The 17,290-nt window shown below is 64.1% G+C and overlaps 1 protein-coding gene across 1 annotated transcript in view; it reads left to right on the top strand.

Moving 5' to 3' along the window:
• The window catches only part of CCDC33 (coiled-coil domain containing 33), a 64,786-nt gene that overhangs the window by 30,122 nt on the left and 17,374 nt on the right, over positions 1-17,290 (top strand). Inside the window, exon 12 of the mRNA XM_089311026.1 lies at positions 7,628-7,822. Coding sequence (XP_089167152.1) covers positions 7,628-7,822 — 195 coding nt within the window. The remainder of the gene's footprint in view (positions 1-7,627; positions 7,823-17,290) is intronic.

Here is a 17,290-nt window from a genome sequence, read left to right as displayed (position 1 = left end):
CTGCAGAGCCGCCACCGTCTGGGGTTGGGGACAGCGTGTTGACGAAGACAGCTGCAGCTGCAGGAGGGTTTGGGGCGGCTGTCGGCCCCATCCGAATGCTCAGAGGGGCAGCGCTCGGGAGAGATGCGTACGCCCCTTTCCCACGAGCCCCGGTGTGCAGCAAGGCTCGGGTACGGAGCAGCCGCGTTGTGGGACATCTCCATCAACGCACCCTCCGCAGCCTTCCTGTCTCCTTGTCTCCCTCTCCGAGCTCTCAGAACTAGAGCCTGGGAAGGGAGTCGCCTCTCCACATCTACCGCGGGGGGTCGTGCCGGCCCTACTGCACTGCCGTGACGGAGAGCTCACTCCCTGCGGGAGCTGCCCGTCCCACGGATCAGCGGCTGAAACCCCGGCAAGCCCCCGGCACGGATGGCACCGAGCTGTCTGCAGATGCTGCCAGGCAGCGGTTCACGGTGGATTGTGGGAGACGGGTGCTGTTTGCCTGGTAGTGGGTCTTCACCATGGGTACCTTTGGCTCAAGGCAACCGTCCTTGGGCTGGAGGGGGGTGTGTAGGTGAGTGTGTGTACACAGGCACAGGCCCGTGAGAACCAGACACCTGCTCCTGTACAGGTGCCTGCTGTTAGTGCAGCCACTGGGGTGGGCCTTGGAGACCCCCAGGCTCTGAGGACCCAGGAGCCTGTGCCACCCCCTCACACACACACACACAGGCACGGATGAACGCTGGTTCACCACCATCCCCCGCCTGCTCTGCTCTGGACTGTCCTCTTTGAAAAGCACAACGTGGACCCCCGGGAGTCCCCACTTCTCCGAGCAAAGCAGCCTGGCTCTCTTTAATGAACTGGCATCCAGAGTGTGCCACAGCCTCTTTGAAGTGCGGCCTCGCGGGCTGACCGGCGGCGGCTAGCGCGGCACACGCAGTAGGTCCACACCACGCACTTCTGCATGTCTGCCCACAGGCTCGCACGCTCACGTGGGGCTGGCATCTGGGATTCAGTGTCTTGCCCAGACGCGGCTTCTCAGAGGGCGGCCCTCCCTGTGTGGCCGCGGCCGGCACCCACCGAGGGAAGCGGTGGGGGCAGGGCGAGCCTTTGAAGCCAGGAAGGGGCCGCCCGGGCGCTTTCTCCTCCGTGTCCTTACAGAGCTGTCTCTGGAGAGCTGCCCAGGGCAGGGCCGTGGCTGTCCAGCTAATGGGGGCAGGGGACGGGCAGAATCATGCTGGCCGCTGGTGAATTCTGATGAAGCTTTTGAAAAGCCACACGTGCTGGCCAGCTTCCCTTAGAGAGCCTGCACCGTGCACGTGCCCTAGGCGGCCGCGCGGTGTCCCGGACAGCACCACCAGACCCTCAGCCGGCTCTGTCCTCGGCTGACTCTGTCCTCGCTCTGACCATTGTGAGGATGGCGATGGATGCAGCAAGGGAGGCCCATCTCACAGCACACCCCCCGTCTCCCTTCTACCCAATGCCCCCCAACCCCCAACCCTGTCTTCTAAGCCCAGACCCGCAGCAGACAGCAGAGCAGACAGCCCTGTCCCCTCCCCACCCAGTCTGGGGACCTCTTCCTATCCACTTGGGTGAGAATTAGGGCGGGGCTTCCCCAGGGCCAGCCTGGCACTTGGGACAGGTGCTCAGTGTATGTGCGTGTGTGTTGGGGAGACAGGGCTCACCCCCACCAGCTTAAAGGGCTGCCACCCCACTTTTCACAAAGCCTGCACCCCTCCCAGGCGTGTGCCAGCCTTGGAGACAGCGGTGGCTCCCACAGTCTCTGGGTTGCTTCCTGCCTGGGAGAGAGGGGTCTGGCCTCCACAGCCAGTGACACGGAGGACGCTGCCTCCAGGAAGCCCTCTCCAGCCACTTCCTTGCCTCTGGTTCAGCTTCCTGCCTGCCCTTCCTGAGCCCAGCTCCCACGGCAGCCCTGAACCCACTCTCCTGCCTCTGAGCGCGCCGGGTCCGTCCCTGAGTGTCCTCTTCCCCCGTGGGCGCAGTCAGCACTGGCCAGTGGGACAGCACCCCCACCCCCACCCCCCGCAGTGCAGTCTCCTTGTTTGGCTGGTTTGGTTCCAGCTCGTCCCAGGCAGCGAGGGCCCCGTCTCTGGTCCTCGCCCGATCGCTCTGCCTGACTTGGGCAAGGCTTCTCTTCCCTGAGCTATTTCGCTTGCTTTGTCTCTGCTCATCCGCTAGGCTGATGATCACTCTGGATGCTGATTTTGTCCAACACACTCACAGTCCCACCCCTGCCCACCCCCCAAGCTGCAGGTGGCCCAAGAAGCGGTCAGAATACGTGGGGCTGCGCTGTGCACAGTGTGCAGCCTCAGCCATGGGTTCGAAGCCCGGCTCTTCCCTGTGGCTCCAGCCTCCCTGGCCTCCCTGGCCTCTTCTGTAGCCAGTATAGCCCCTGCCCGGCAGCTGGCACCCAGCCGGTGACACCAGCACAGTGTCCTGCAGTCACACGCTGCTGCAGGGGACTCCGCCGTCATCCACTCACATTGCCGGCAAACACAGGGACCTCATCAGGGTGGCAGCATGGCTCCTGGTGGGGGGTGGGCGGAGCACCAGAGCCCTGCTCATCCGTCACTCAGCACCCACCCCTCCTGACAGCTGCTCCGTCAGCCTCGCGTCCCTCTGAGACATCAGGAGGCCACCAGCAGCCCTCGTGGTCTCCCAGCAAACTGTCAGAGCAAGAAGGAACGGGTGGGGGAGGGGTGAGAGCAGACATGGCTTTGCTGATGGCCCCAGGGGAGCTGCCCCGTGCTGACAAGCCAGGAGGCCTGGTGCAGGCCCGTCCTGAAGGCCTCCCCCACTACGGGCCACTGTGCTGCTGAGACTCCCAGCCAGAAATGGACACAGGGACGGCGCAGTACGCCGGATACGAGGACCCTCCTTTCCCCTGTGAGCCCAGGGCGTCATGGGTAGAGTGAAGAAGCAGCAGGGGAGGCAGAGAGAGAGAAGGCAGAAGCTTCATGACCAAACCTCTTAAAACACGCAGGCTATGCTTGGAACTCCTCCTCCAAAGCCAGACCACCCAGCCCACAGCTGCCTTCGGCCACACTGAGTGTATGCCTGGCCCAGCCGAGGACGTGCGGCTCCCCACGTGTGCCCAGCACGGCATCACACCGCCGTCTCGCTAAGGCTCCCGGCTAAGGCTGTGCACTGAGCACACACAGGTCAGAGGTCAGTCTCTAACAGCAGCTTGGAAATGAACCAGACCTGCGTGTACAGGGTCACGGAGAATGGGACACGTGGGGGCTGCCGTGGGCAGTGAGGCTCAGCCAGTGAGCAGAGCCTGGGTGGTCGAGGGCCTGGGCTCCAGGGTGCAGGGCTCAGTCTCTGTCAGGGGGCGATGACCAAGGTCTCTCTCGATGTGAATGGCGGATCCCAGAGGGGAAATCAGATGCAGAAAATAGGGCTGAGGGCCGGGCATTTGGCAAGGTGGTCAACACGCCGCTCGGATGCCCACTGCGTGTGTTCGGGTCCAGCTCCAGCTTCCTGCTAATGCAGTAGTGATCGCGCAAGGGGCTGGGTCCCTGCCATCCTCATGGGAGACCCGGATGGAGTTCCAGGCTCCTGGCTTTGGCCTGGCCCAGCTGTGGCTGCTGGGGGCATTTGGGGAGTGAAACCAACAGATGAGAGTGTGAGGTCACGCTTGCTCTCTGTCTGTCTTTCAAATAAATGGGAGAGAGAGAGAGAGAAGCAGCAGGTTCCTCACCAACAAGAGTGAGTCCACAGGCCTTTTCTGGCTGGGAGACAGACTGGGAGCTTCAAACCCCACTGCAGCTGCCACGAAATAAGGACCGTGATGTGTAGGGGAGGCAGCAAGCCCTCGCCCCTCTCGCCCCTCTCGCAGGGGCCCTGGGCTGCTGTGTTGTCTGAGCCCTGCCCTACAGCTGAAGAGATAAGAATGTACTAGGCGGCCGCAGGAAATGACAAAGCAGTGACTGATCGGGGAGCCGCTGCACGGGGCTCATTACGCGCTCGCCAGCGGCCGAGACACCCTTATCAGGGAGAGAATTGCATCAGGCCTCCTGAATTACTAGCGATTGGAAGCAGATTTCTCGGGACGCACTTTGTTAGATTCCTAATGAGCGGAATACAGGCAGGCAGAGCCCTGAGCCGGTGGGGCAGGGGGGGAACAAATGTCTTTGTTAAACAGAGTTTGTCAGTTTCCGCTCCCGGCTCCCCGGGGAGGGTTCAGGGCCAAGCTAATTGAATTAAGAGCTTGGGCACTGCTTGGAGAAGGCGCGAGGTGGGTTGAGAGGCGGGCCGGCCGGAAGGCGGGCGCTTACAGCACGGGGGACGGCAGCTGCAGCCCGGCCGCTCTGTAATGGCCCAGGCCGGCTGGAAGGCTTGCATTTTGCATGACTGGGGAGCTGGGGATGGAGGAGGGCAGGAGGGAGGCAGAGGGCGCTGGCGGGAGGAGCTAGGGAGCCTCAAGGCCAGGATGCCCTTGACCTGCTGGGGCCTCCACAGACTGGGCTCTGCAGGCTGCGGCGAGGGCTGGGAGGCGTGAGGGAGGGAGGGGTGGTGCTTGCCTGTGGCGTGGGCAGCAACTGCGTGGCCACGCATCCCTGTGAGCTTTCAAAGTCTGCCCGCAATTACAGCCCTTAATGAGGCAGGACGCGCCGCAGCCACGGAGCCTGGGATCGAAGGGCCACTTGTCAGCCCCAACACGCCCCAGCAGGCAGGGCCACACCTGCCAAGGAGAAAAGCAAATAAGCCCTTAGCCTGCCTGGAAGAAAGCGGGGGCAAGGCTGGGCTGGAGGAGGGGGAGCCCTTCTCCACGCTGCGTCCGCTCCCTCCGCAGGGTCTCAGGCGCGCTTTCTTCCAGGAGAAGTGGACGTGGGCGGACTGGAGCCGAGGCGAGCCGCCATCCTAGTGCCCCTTCCCTCACCTAACAAAAGCCACTGCCTCCAGCCTCCCGCGAAGGGCCTGTCATCCTTGGAGGTCTAATGGTTTTTTCATAAAAGCCACCAAACCCCAGGCCTGGCGGATCCCGGCCGAGCAGCACCTGAGCCTGGCAGGAACCGCAGGAAGGGCTGAGACCCAAAGCCACCCCCGCTCGGCCCCCTCTCTCCCCTCCTCCTCGGCCCCCTCTCTCCCCTCCTCCTCAGAACAGCCCCCGGCCCACCAGACTGGCAGCTGAAGGCACCGTCTGGCCCGAGGCGTCGGTCTCGTTTTTATGTTAGCTGTGTGATGAGATTGACTTAATTTTGCGTAGCGAATACCAGCGTCTGTACGAAAGTACCTGTGAGTGCCCCGCTCTGGCCAGGTGCACATCAGTCCTGGGCCGCTGAGTTGCCCCAGCTGGTGCGTCTGGGAGGCAGGCTGTGGGGGAGGGGCTCCCTGGGCACTTGTGCCTGCTTTCAGTGCCACTGGGGCAACCCTGGAGACCTCTCTCCTGATTTCATTACTCCCACTTCCTCCCCTAACTGGATTAGGGGGCAGTCTATGAAATCCAGAGCATCCAGACTGGCTTTCTGCCTGGAAATGAGGAGAAATGTCATTACAGGGCCTGAATCAGCGTCTCACCCAGCGCGGGGCCACCTGGTCCGTGGGGAGGTGGTCTTTGCCCTGAGTAATCACTCTTTCCTTCCCTCTCTTCTGCATCCAGCCATCCATCTGGCCGTTCACTCCTCCACCGTCTACCCATACACCCACATACACCCACCTGTCCATTCATCCACCCACCCACCTATCCACCCACCACCTATCCACTTATCTACCCACCTACCTACTCATCCACCCACCCACCACCTATCCACTTATCCACCCACCTATGCACGCATCCATCCACCCACCTATCCACCCATCCACCCACATCCACCCATCTGTCCATTCACCCACCCATCCACCCACCTATGCACCCATCCACCCACCTATCCATCACCGCCCACCCATCCACCCATCATCTAACACGCATTCTGCAGTCATTTTGGTGTCCACCTTTTCTGAGCAGGAAGTGAATGTGGTACCTCTCTCTACCTAAAACACTCAGACAACCAGAAAACCCCATGCCATACCATTCAGAAGCCGCACTGAGTGTATCTTGGGCAGAAGGCTTCATGCCGTGGGCAGCACCCCGTGCACACACCCTCCCTGGACCGCAGCTGTGAGAGGGGCAGGAGGAAGAGACAGCAGACCCAGAAGCCTGGTTATGAAGGGCGAGTGACCTGCCAAAGTCAGCCTCAAGGTCACCCACTCCAAGTCTTTTTATAGCTGCTTTCTCATTGGAATTAAATACGTTTGCACCCGTTTGGTGATGGGGAAGTGGGGCCAGGCCTGCCCTCATGTGGCGACACGAGGAGTTAAGGAACTTCTGTGCACCAAATCTTATTTGCGAAGGGCATAAAGGAATCATCAAAGGGTCCCAGAGATGAAGGATCCTTGTCCCAATTCCTCTGGCTCATACGTGAGTGAGCACACACCCAAGAGGCCTGGGCACTTGCCCTTGTGTCCACTGTGGCCATTCAGGGTCAGAGATGCAGGGACCTCTAGCTCCAAGTGCATCCGTCCTGGCTGGCACTGCGCTCTCTCTCTCTCTCTCTCTCTCTCTCTCTCTCTCTCTCTCTCCCCCCTCTCCTAGCACAGCAATTGGTCTGCCCTGTGCCAAGAGGGGATGCCAACCACTGGTATGGGTTGAGCCTGGAGGGCCTTTGAGGCCCCCACAAGCCATGAGTCTTTGAGCAGTGAGCACTTTGTGGGACTGCAAACGAGCTTTGCCATAACCGCTCCCCAAGAGGGTGCAGGTGCAGCCGGAAGCCCACGGAGCACGAGGTTCTGCTAGAAGGGCAGAGTAGCCGGTGTGCGCTGGAGAGCAGTGTGGCTGGGGAGCCCGGACATGCCTGGGGGGGCGGGGGCAGGGCTGGGAGCCCAGACACACCTCAGCTGGGGTGGGAGCAGGGCTGGGGGACCCGGACACGCCTCGGTGGGGTGGGGGCAGGGCTGGGGAGCCCAGACACACCTCAGCTGGGGTGGGAGCAGGGCTGGGGGACCCGGATACACCTCGGTGGGGTGGGGGCAGGGCTGGGGAGCCCGGACACACCTCAGCTGGGGTTGGAGTGGGGCTGGGGAGCCCGGACACACCTGGGGGGTGGGGGCAGGGCTGGGGAGCCCGGACATGCTGGGGGGGGTGGGGCTGGTCCCTGCGTGGGGTCAGGTGAGAGTGACTGATAGTTGCGCCAGGGGAGGAGGGGGGCAGGGAGGAGGAGGCCATGTGAGCCAGACACCAGGTGGAAGCAGGGCCCCGAGGGTCTGACCCGGGGCTCACAGCCTTGGGGGTGCTGTGGAGTAGGCGGGCGGTCCACAGACCGTCTTCCTGGAGTTAGTTTTCTGGCATGGTGTGAGGAAAACAGCACAGTGGGCTCGAGGGAATGGCCATGGGGAGTGGGAGTGGGGGGCTTTAGGTAGAGCAGGCACAGCTCCCTGCGGGGGTCACACCTGGGCTGTGGAGACCCCTGAGGCCCTCCAGGAGGAGGAAACCGCAGATGCAAAGGCCCTGAGGCAGGAACGAGCTGGGCATGTAGGAGGAACAGTAAGCACGGCATGTCTGGGGCCCAGTGAGCACGGGGCAGGCGGGAGATGGGCGTCCCAGGGAACCGCCCGCACCACGTTTCTCTGCGCCTTCTCTTCTCAGAGGCCAGAAAACTTCCTGACACCAAACAGCAGCAAGGCTCTGCCCACCCTGGACCCCAAGATCCTAGATGAGAAGCTGGGGACCATCCGTGAGTCCTGGTCCAAGGCCACGGCCAGCCCAACGGCGGACTCCAGCTCGTCCATCTCTCAGGGGGCAGAAGAGGAGCCTCTGGAACCAGAGTCGTACAGCGATGCAGTGAGTAATCTCCCCGGCCGGGGTGGGGAAGGGACTGGGAGACAGAGAGAGAGAGCGAGATCGAGAGAGAGAGAGAGCCCACCTTGGTTCACTCCCCAGATGGCCACAATGGCCAGGGTTAGGGCAGGCTTAAGCCAGGAGTCAGGAGCTCCATCTGGGTCTGCCACGCGGGTGCAGGGGCCCAAGCACTTGGGCCGTCCCCTGCTGCTTTCCCAGGCCACAGCAGAGAGCTGGATGGGAAGTAGAGTGGCCAGGACTCCAACTGACGCTCACATGGGATGCCAGGGGCGTCACAGGCGTCCACGCCACAGTGCCGGCCGAGCCGACCTCCTCTGTAGGTCCTCGGTGCGCGCAAGCTGGGGCAGGTAGGGGTCTGCAGCCGACTGCATCACCTGTGGGAGTTCCGGGAGCAGATTCCACTCTGCCCTGGTTGCAGAGAGCTCCCCCTCCCTCAGCCTGTCCAAGGGATGAGTCTTAACTCGTGGAGGAGAAACAGGGCTTGGGAAACAAGGCACGGTGTTCAGAGCCGTGTTCAGACAGAGCCGGTGCCCTTGGCCGCGGGACTGGGAGCTGAGACCCTGGTGCAGAGGGCTAGGGAGCTGGTGCCCTTGGCCGCGGGACTGGGAGCTGAGACCCTGGTGCAGAGGGCTAGGGAGCTGGCCCCGGAAAGACAGCTCCTTAGCGTCCCCGTCCGAGGCGCCTGGCCCACGAGGCTTCCCTGTGGCTTCCTGCCCGCCCCCCTTCCACAGCGGATCCCGTGGGGAGCACTGCTCCAGAGGATCCTGAGAAGAGGCCCCCAGCGAGGCCCCCGGACCCGAGGGAAGACCCGGGCCCCGCCCCCGTCCACCGACAGCCTCCTCATCTTCCCCTGGCACTTCTGCACCTTTCTGGACCAAGTGCCACCCGACGAATAGGAAGGGAGGCACCCGCTGGGGGGGGCGCCCGCCACCCCACCCCCCGCCGTCCGTGTCGTGGCTGCCCTGGCGTCGTCCGTGGCTCCCTGGCTCAAACTTCTCCGCCCTCCAGCCAGGGGCAGGGCAGGGGAGGGAGAATCGCACGGGGGCCGCCCTCCTGCCCGACCGTAAATCTCACTGGAAATGAGGACAGAGTGCTTGCCTTCGGCGCTTTGAAGAAAAAACCTCAAAGCCCGGCGATGCGGTGCCCCCTTCTCGCACCTCTGAGCAAAGGCAGTGAAGAGTCGAGGGTCCGCAGGCCAGGGGAAAAGGAGACAGGGAAGGTACATGGGGAGGGGGCAGGATGCAAGGGGCAAGGTGAGGGCGCTGCCCCCCGCCCCCGCACACACCTGCACAGCCTCCGTCCCACCTGGCTCTGCCCCTGCTCACCCAGCGGGGAGACCTCATGCCCAGTTGGGCTGCACAGGCGTCCCACGGCAGCCTCCTGGGCAGGGGACACAGCCCGGTCCCACTCTGGTCCTGTGCGTGTGCCAGGGGCTCCCCAGCATGGGATCTGCTGGGCTACCAACCCCAGGGCTGAGCTGGGGCCTACCCAGGGGCCCCTGGTTCCCACGCCACTCCTTCCTGCTGGACACTGGGTGAGGCCACAGGACTGGCTGCTAGCCCCTGCTTGCCTGGCTGTTGCCAGACAGCTTCCCAGGCCTGGCACCCTCGAGGGGGAGGGGGCTGTGGGCTGCCCTCTGTGTTCCTGACTCCCAGCGTAATCGCTGCGCCCCTGCCTCAGATCTGCCCCAGCGGGGCTCACCTGGGCCCAGTCCCGGGCCATGGGTAGCAACTGCCCCCAGCCCCTTGACAGCTGCGGGTACCCGTGTAGCACTGCGTCACCGTTCCATGGCAACCAGGCCGAGTTACACAGCAATGGAGCGACGTGTGCGACCGACCCAGGGGCTCCGGGCCGAGCAGCAGGACAGGCCACAGGGCAGGTGCAGGTGCAGAACGGTCACACAGCCGTGCTTAGCACCGGGAGCACACAGCCAGACGGGACCAGAGAGCCGTGTGGGGCGTTTGACGAGCCCTGGGCTCCACGGCAGGCTCACAGGCGTGATCAGGTTTGTGCCAGGCCCCGCGGGCGGGGACGTGAGCCTCTGGCAGCCTTGATTTCTGTCTGGTCTGTGGCGGAGTCCCCAGAGCCCGGGACGCTGTTTTGTCTCTGATTTGACTCCAGAGCCTACTTGGGCTTGATAGGAAATTGAGCATTTTCTGGAGAAAAGAGCGGGGGCGGGGGGGAAGAAGGGGGAGGAGCAGGGGGAGGGGGAGGGGAGACAGCACCCCGGTGCCTCCTGTCCCACTGTTTCCTCCTCCTCCATCACCACCAGGCACCCAGACACTCACACACCTCTCAGGACAGCTGTTGTTCGCAATTTTGTAAAGATTCATTTATTTATTTGCAAGGCAGAGTGAGAGAGAGAGGGAGGAAGAGACGGAGAAAGGTCTTCCATCTGTTGGTTCATTCACCAGATGCCCACAATGGCCAGGGCTGGGCCAGGCTGAAGCCAGGAGCGTCTTCCAGGTCTCCCACGCGGGTGCCGGGGCCCAGGCACTCGGGCCGTCCCCTGCTGCTTTCCCAGGTGCAGTAGCAGGGAGCCGGATCGGAAGCGGACACAGGCCTGTCTGCTGTCACTTGCTCCCTGTGGTGCAGAGCTCGGTTCCTGGGAGGGCCTGCTGTGGTCTTGGGTCAAGGGCAGGGGCCCAGACAGAACCGGAGGAAGCTTTGCCTCCCCCTGAGTAGCCCAGAAGTGCTCTTGATGGACACCCGGGGGCCAGGGTGCCATGCAGCGGCCATCCCAAACATGCCACCTGCCGCACACTGCCCCCTCCCTGAGCCAGACCTGTCCCTACCTTCAGGGTGACCGCAGTGAACTGAGCGGCTCCAGGCCCTCCAACCACGGCTCCCGAAACACTTCCGGGGTGCCTGGGCTCCCCCTACCACTGGGAACTGTCCTCCCGTCCACCGCCTGGTGTCCAGTTGTGCGGGGCGGGGGGTGCAGAGAGAAGGAAGCAGCCAAGGCTCCAAACTCTGGACGTTCCCAGCAGGCAGGAGCGAGCCTGTGGCAGGGGTGGGGGCAGGCAGGATTCAGAGCAGGACACACCAATGAGCCCCCAGTGTGGGGGAGGGAAGGAAGGCTTCCTGGAGGAGGTGGCCTCTGATGCTTTGGATAAGCAGGCAGAGGAGCCCAGGGCGCTCCCCTCCCCCACTCTGTCCCCTCCTGCCTGTCTCTCTCTCCACATGGCACATGGCCCCACGCCTCTTTCCGTCTCTCCCTTCTGTCTTGTTCTGATTGGCCGCATTTCGTCTGTCTGCCTCTGCTCCCCGCTCTCCCCTCTTCACCGAGCTCAGAGATTTGTGGCAGACCAGAGGCCCCACCCCAGGAGGTGAATAATTGACAAGGGCTCTTTAAAGATTCAGTGCTGTTTGCCCAGCCCCACCGCACTGAATAACTCATTTCTTTCGCTCTTTCTTTGCAAGCCGCTCCCTCCCTCCCACCTGCTCCTCGCCCCCCCCACTCCTGCCCTGCCTTGCTCCCAGCCCTGGGCCTGCCGGACCCCAGGCTGCTTCCTGGGACCCCCACTTCCTTGCCGTCCACTCCAGGGGCCGAGACACACACACACCCCACCCCCAATCCCGCAGGTGCAGAGGGAAGGAAGCCAGGGCCTCCCCCAGGTCACACAGCTGCAGGGGTGCGGGCTCAGGTCCACGAGCCAAGGGGCCCCTTCCCTCCCAGGCTGGCCTCGCAGGTGCTGCCCCAAGCCCTGCACACCCCGCCCCCAGGGGCCGGGAGCCCTTTGTGTCCCTGCACCTGCAGTGGAGCTGCTCTCCCTGCTGGCCCCATCCCTGTGCTCATCCGGGCACTCGGGAGGGAGGGGAGGCCGGCGGGGCTGCGACGCCCCTTAAGCCAGGTCCCTCCCATCCTCCTGGCACTGCCCTCGGTGGCTGCCCGGTGGCTGCCCGCGGCTGCCGGCCCAGAAGCCCCGGGTCCCGAGATAGGCAACAGCCCGTGTTGGTGCTGAGATGTCCCAGGAAACCCTGAGCGGGCTCCCCTCCCCTGCCCCAGCCCCGCAGCCCTGTCCCACACCCTCCAGCCACACCCTCAGCCCTGTCCTCAGCCCCGGCCACACACTGCGAGCCCCGCCCAGTTCCCTCCGTGCTGCCCCCCACGCCCTCCCCGCTATTCCTTAGCCGATCTTGGACTCCAGCTCCCTGGACCCCAGAGGGGGAGGGCAGCTGTTTCCAAGTCCCCTGGGACTCCTGGTGCTGCCCCGCCCCAGGCCCACCCCCAGGACAAGGTCGGGGCCCCACGAGGCAGAGGCTCCGCCTGGCCTGAGCTCCCTCAGCGCCACCTGGTGGCAGGGACGAGGCCTGCGCAGAAGCCCCCGCAGCTGCTGGAAGCTGTCACAGACGGGGCCCGAGCACCCACAGTCCGCAGCGGCGGCCAGCAGTGGCAGGAGGTGGACCCCTCACCCAAGGAGCCCGGAGCCTGGGGCTGGCCCCCGAGGCAAAGCGGGACCCTGAGCCCACGATCCCTGGGGAGCCCCGTGCTGGGAGCCAGCAGAGGCAGAGAAAATGCAGGAGGAAGTGAGGCACAATGGACGCCCCTGACTCCGCGCCCCTCAGCCCGCCAGGCAGGTCCCAGACACCCTGTCACCCAGCACCTCCCCTGACCCCACCACCCCAGCCCCTTCCCCAAGTCCGGGTGAGGACTTCCAGCCCCGCAGCAGGAGCACCCCAGGGCTCCAGCCCCTCCCAGCTCTGCCCCTGCAATCCTGCTGCCCCTAGGCTGGGAGCCCCGCATGCTGGCACGGGGCGGGGCCGCACTTGATCTTAGCCACAAGGCGGAGAAGCGATTGGCGGGGCTGAACAGGAACACCTGTGAGGGTGCAGTGGTCCCAAGTGCACACACACACTCACACTCACAGCCATACACACACTGGCACAGACACACAGTCATACACACACTCACACACATAGACATACACTCACACACACAGTCACACACTGACACCCACACACATCCATATCCTCACACTCACACACCCGCATGCTCACACACACACACATGCACACACACTCTTACACTCACACAGGCACAGTCATACACACACTCACACCCACACACATAGGCATACAGTTACACACACAGTCACCCACACACATCCATACCCTCACACTCACATGCTCCCACACACACTCACACAGCGCACTCCCCAGGGAGGGAAGCGGGCGGGCAGAGAGGTGGAAAGGAAGGAACGAGGGTCCCACCCCACACAGACCTGCAGACCCCTCCTCCCACCCGTGCACCTCGAGCAGGTTTGAGCCCTGTCTCTGCCCCCCGCCCGTCCCTGGCTGTGTGACCTCGGATCAGTCACTCCCCCTCTTGGGAGCCCTCTCCCCAATAAGTGGAGGCACCTGGGTCCCACCCACCCCGCCTCACACAGCGGTCTAGCAGGGTCCACAGGCGGGGAGGGGGGAGGGGGCTCTGTGCAGGGGAGAGAATAAAAGCACAAATGCCGGCAGCCTCCCCAAGACCCTGCCCCAGACCCCCCTCCCCACACCCTGGGTGGCGGCTCCGCCTCCATCCATCACGAGACTACAGAGATTAATAAACGAGACCATAACTCAGCGCCCGGGCTGCCGACACTCACGGCTCCGTTCCATTTGCAGAGATTAAGTGTTTGTCGATTTATTGTCCCTCAGTGTGCGCTGGCGAGTGAGCAGCCCCCTGCTGGCAGGGCCCCGCCCCGCCCCCACACAGCCTCCTGGCTTCCCCCCACCCCCAACCCTGCCCATCCCTGGAGTCAGTGGCTGGGGACATACACTGGCCTCCAGGGTCCTCGTCTTCCCTACTGCCTGTCCCAGTGGGCAGGTGGCCTTGGCCCGAGGCCACAGCATGGGACAGCAGCATATCTAGGCTGACTCGGAGGGCCCCTGCCTCCCTCCCCCTGCAGAGACTCTCCCCTGCCTCGTACTTCCAGGCCCCACTCTGGGCCCAGAATTCCCCACCCTGCTGGGCCTCGGGCTGCTTCTGAGCCTGTGCGGGCCTCTCCCGGAGCCCTGCCCACCCCAAGGGGACTCGCTGCAGGGGCTGCGCCCTAGGCCCAGAGGACCGCTGCCGGGGCACAGGCCGGGCCGCGGGCTGCTGGGGGCGCTGCCCAGGGCTCGATCTGTGCTGTGGCTCTGAGCCCCATTCGTGCCAGGCTGCACCGGGAGGAGGCAGCTCCCATGGAGAAGGACCCAGCCCAACAAGAGGAGCCTGCAGAGACCCCGAGAGGGGGGGACTGGGGACTCGGACCCACAGCAGCCATAGCCAGGGAGCCAGCAGGGGACCGAGGAGCCTCACGCTTCGTAGTGTTTGTGTGAAAGTGAAAGAGAGAGAGAGAGAGAGAGAGAGAGAGAGAGAGAGATCTCCTATCCGCTGGTTCACTGCCCTCATGGCTGCAATAACCAGGGCTGGGCCAGGCCAAAGCCAGGAGGAGCCGGGAGCTCCATCCGGGTCTCCCACGTGGGTGCAGGGGCCCAAGCACTTGGGCCGTCCTCCACTGCTTTCCCAGGTGCATTAGCAGGGAGCTGGATGGGAAGTGGAGCAGCTGGGGCTCGAACCAGCACCCATACAGGCTGCCGGCGTCAGAAGTGGCGGCTTGGCCTGGCCCTGAGCCCCCCACGTGGGCCCCGGCCGCCTCTGCTCTTCCCTGCCGACCCTGCGCTCAGCGCCTGCACCCCTCCCTCCCTCCCTCCCTCCCTCCCTCCCTCCTCCATTCCCTCACAGGGCAGCTTTCAGGCGTCTGTCTGTGCCAGCCTCCCTTCCTCTTCCCACAGACCCCCCTTCCCTCCCTGGTGCAGCTCTAGCAGGCTGGAGTCCCGCCTCCACCACGCCAGCGCTGTGTGACCTCTGGTCAGTCACTGCACCTCTCTGATCCCCTCTCCCTGTTGCCAAGTCCTCCTCTTGAGAGGGAGGTGCCATGGGGAAGGGGCTTGTGTCCCTGGGCTCCCTCACGACTGAGGCCCAGGCACTGTGGCATAGTGGGTAAAGCTGATGCCTGCAGCACCGGCATCCCATATGGGCCCTGGTTCTAGTCCCGGCTGCTCCTCTTCCGATCTGGCTCTCTGCTGTGGCCTGGGAAAGCAGTGGAAGATGGCCCAAGTCCTTGGGCCCCTGCACCTGCATGGGAGACCTGGAAGAAGCTCCTGGCTCCTGGCTTCGGATCAGCGCAGTTCTGGCCATTGGGGTCAACTGGGAGTGAACCAGCGGATGGAAGACCAATCTCTCTCTGCCTCTCCTCTTTCTGTGTAACGCTGACTTTCAAATAAATAATCTTTGTAAAAAAAAAAAGAAGAAGAAGAAGACCGAGGCCCAGTTCCTCCAGAGCCCTCCCCCCCTCCCCCCGGCCCCCAGCTAGGAGCTCACCCCCAGATAAGTGGCAGCCCCGTCCACACGGCTCCACACGAGGGGCCCTGTGCCCAGGCTCAGCTCTGCAGGGGAGACTCACCGGGGATGGGTGGAGAAGGGGTGGCCAGGCCTGGGGAGCTGCCCCAGGCAGAGTGGTCTTTCCTAGTGCCAGGAGTCCACAGAAGCCACTGGGCGGAGTGAGGACCCCAGCGGGTGCCCATGGGAGTGGGTGTGGCAGCCCCCGCAGACCTGACGCCGGGGAGGGGGTGTGGGTGGGAGAGCTTTCTCCTGGGCAGAAGACGAGTTTGTGTGCATGCGTGTGTGCACGCCTGTGCTCCTGTGTGCACCTCTCTCCTGGGCCTTGCCTGGGGCTCCTCAAAGGGGACAAGCGGGCAAGTCTCTTCTTCTCTGGGCCTCAGTTTCTGTGTCTGGGAAGTGGGGAGAATGCCCCCCCCAGCAAAGGATGGGATGATTTAGCAGGGCGTGGAGGATGGAGCCGAGGGGTGGGTGGGGCAGTGGGTTGGATAAACCAGGGAATGGCCAGGGTGCAGAGGGTCTACCGCAGGCACAGGACAAGAGCAGCAGGTGGAGAGTTGGACACTAGCGACACCCGGAGACCGGCTGGTTCGGCCTCTGCTGCTGGCTGCCCCGCCCCCTTCTGGGCCCGTCCCTCCAGGGAAGGGTGGGCATCATGAGGCTGTTAGTAAACACAGACTGAGGACTGGAGGCATGGACCCGAGTGGGTGGGGGTGGCCCCAGACCCGGGGAGCAGGAGCTCTGAGAGCAGCCAGGCCCCGCCCCTCCTGAGCCCCCAGGTGATGGTGCCAGGTGTGCCGCCGTCCGCGGGGCATGCCCAGTGCTTTGCTGCTCCCCTTCCTTCCCCCTCCCATATCAGGCTGATGAGGCTGCAGGCCCCTCCCAGGCCCCCTCCCAGGGCATCTGTGATCGCCAGCGAGGGCCCCCGCAGGCGGCACATCCAACCTCCGAGTAACTAAAGTTGCCAAAGTCAGCCGCAGTTGGCACCTGTTCTGCCCCCCGCCCTGGGCAAACACTTGCACAGCCTTCCACCCGGGGCTGTGGCAGCCACGGCCGCCTCGGGGCGCCCTAAACGGTGGGGGGTGCAGGTTCTGGCGGTTGGGGGGACAGGACCCATTCCCCTCCCGTGGGAAGGCTTGTGCCCAAGGCAGGAGCCCCTCTCGTCTGCAGGGCTGGGGACAGAAGGGCCCCCGCCCCGCCCGCCCCGCCCCCACCCCAGCCCCGGGACTCGGTTAGGGTTCAGCCCTGATTAAAAGCTTTTCAAGGCGATCCAATTTCCTCCCGACGCCTGGGACTGGAGCAGCCCAGGCCCCGCGCGCATGCGCGCACACGCTCGCACAGTTGGTGCTAAATACCCAATCAAGCCCACAGATAATAGACAGCGGCCAGTTCACTCCCAGTTTAATCAGATAAAAGGCCCATTCGCGGGCTCCCCGTGCGTGTGGAGCTGGGGCAGGCGCTGGCGGGGGCTGCGGGAAACCCCCCTCCCCGTGCCTTTAAATAAGCCGGGAGGGGCCGCGCGCCTCGGGGGACTAATTATCCTGCCCTTAGCCCGTCTGTCTTCCCGCAGACAAAAGGGGCTCCCGCATCCACGGGGCTGGGTGGGGATGGGATTGGGGCCTCTCCCTCTTCCTCCTGGGGACCCCCCCACGCAGGCCACACCCTCTCTCCGCCTCCTTGGTGTGGGGAGAAGCCGGCTCCCCCTAAGCTGACAGTCCACAGTTCACAGCCTGGTGAGCCATGCAGGGACCCCTGGAGCCTGTACCCCAAGCCCCCACCTGAACCCCCAACATCCCAGCCACACCCGGCCCCAGTGGGTAGGCCCACAGCTCCAGCCTCTGCCAGTACCCACTCCACCAGCCTCGCAGGCCGGCTTCACCGGGGCTGGGGGAGGCCTCCGCGCTGTCACTCACCCACCTCGGCTCTCCCCCCACCACCTCGGCTCTCCCCCCACCACCTCAGGGCTTGCCTCGGCCCACGGATCTCCCCAGGCCCCGGTGTCCGGCCAGGGCTCCTTCCCCTAGGCAGAGACCTCTCTGCTGTCCACAGCCTGTGTCCAGGGCTTCCCCGCCAGG

This window comes from Oryctolagus cuniculus, chromosome 12, assembly GCF_051225735.1.
Source record: "Oryctolagus cuniculus isolate XC-2025 breed Fujian yellow rabbit chromosome 12, ASM5122573v1, whole genome shotgun sequence".
Classification (NCBI taxonomy): domain Eukaryota; kingdom Metazoa; phylum Chordata; class Mammalia; order Lagomorpha; family Leporidae; genus Oryctolagus; species Oryctolagus cuniculus.
This window is presented reverse-complemented; position numbering and strand designations above follow the sequence as displayed.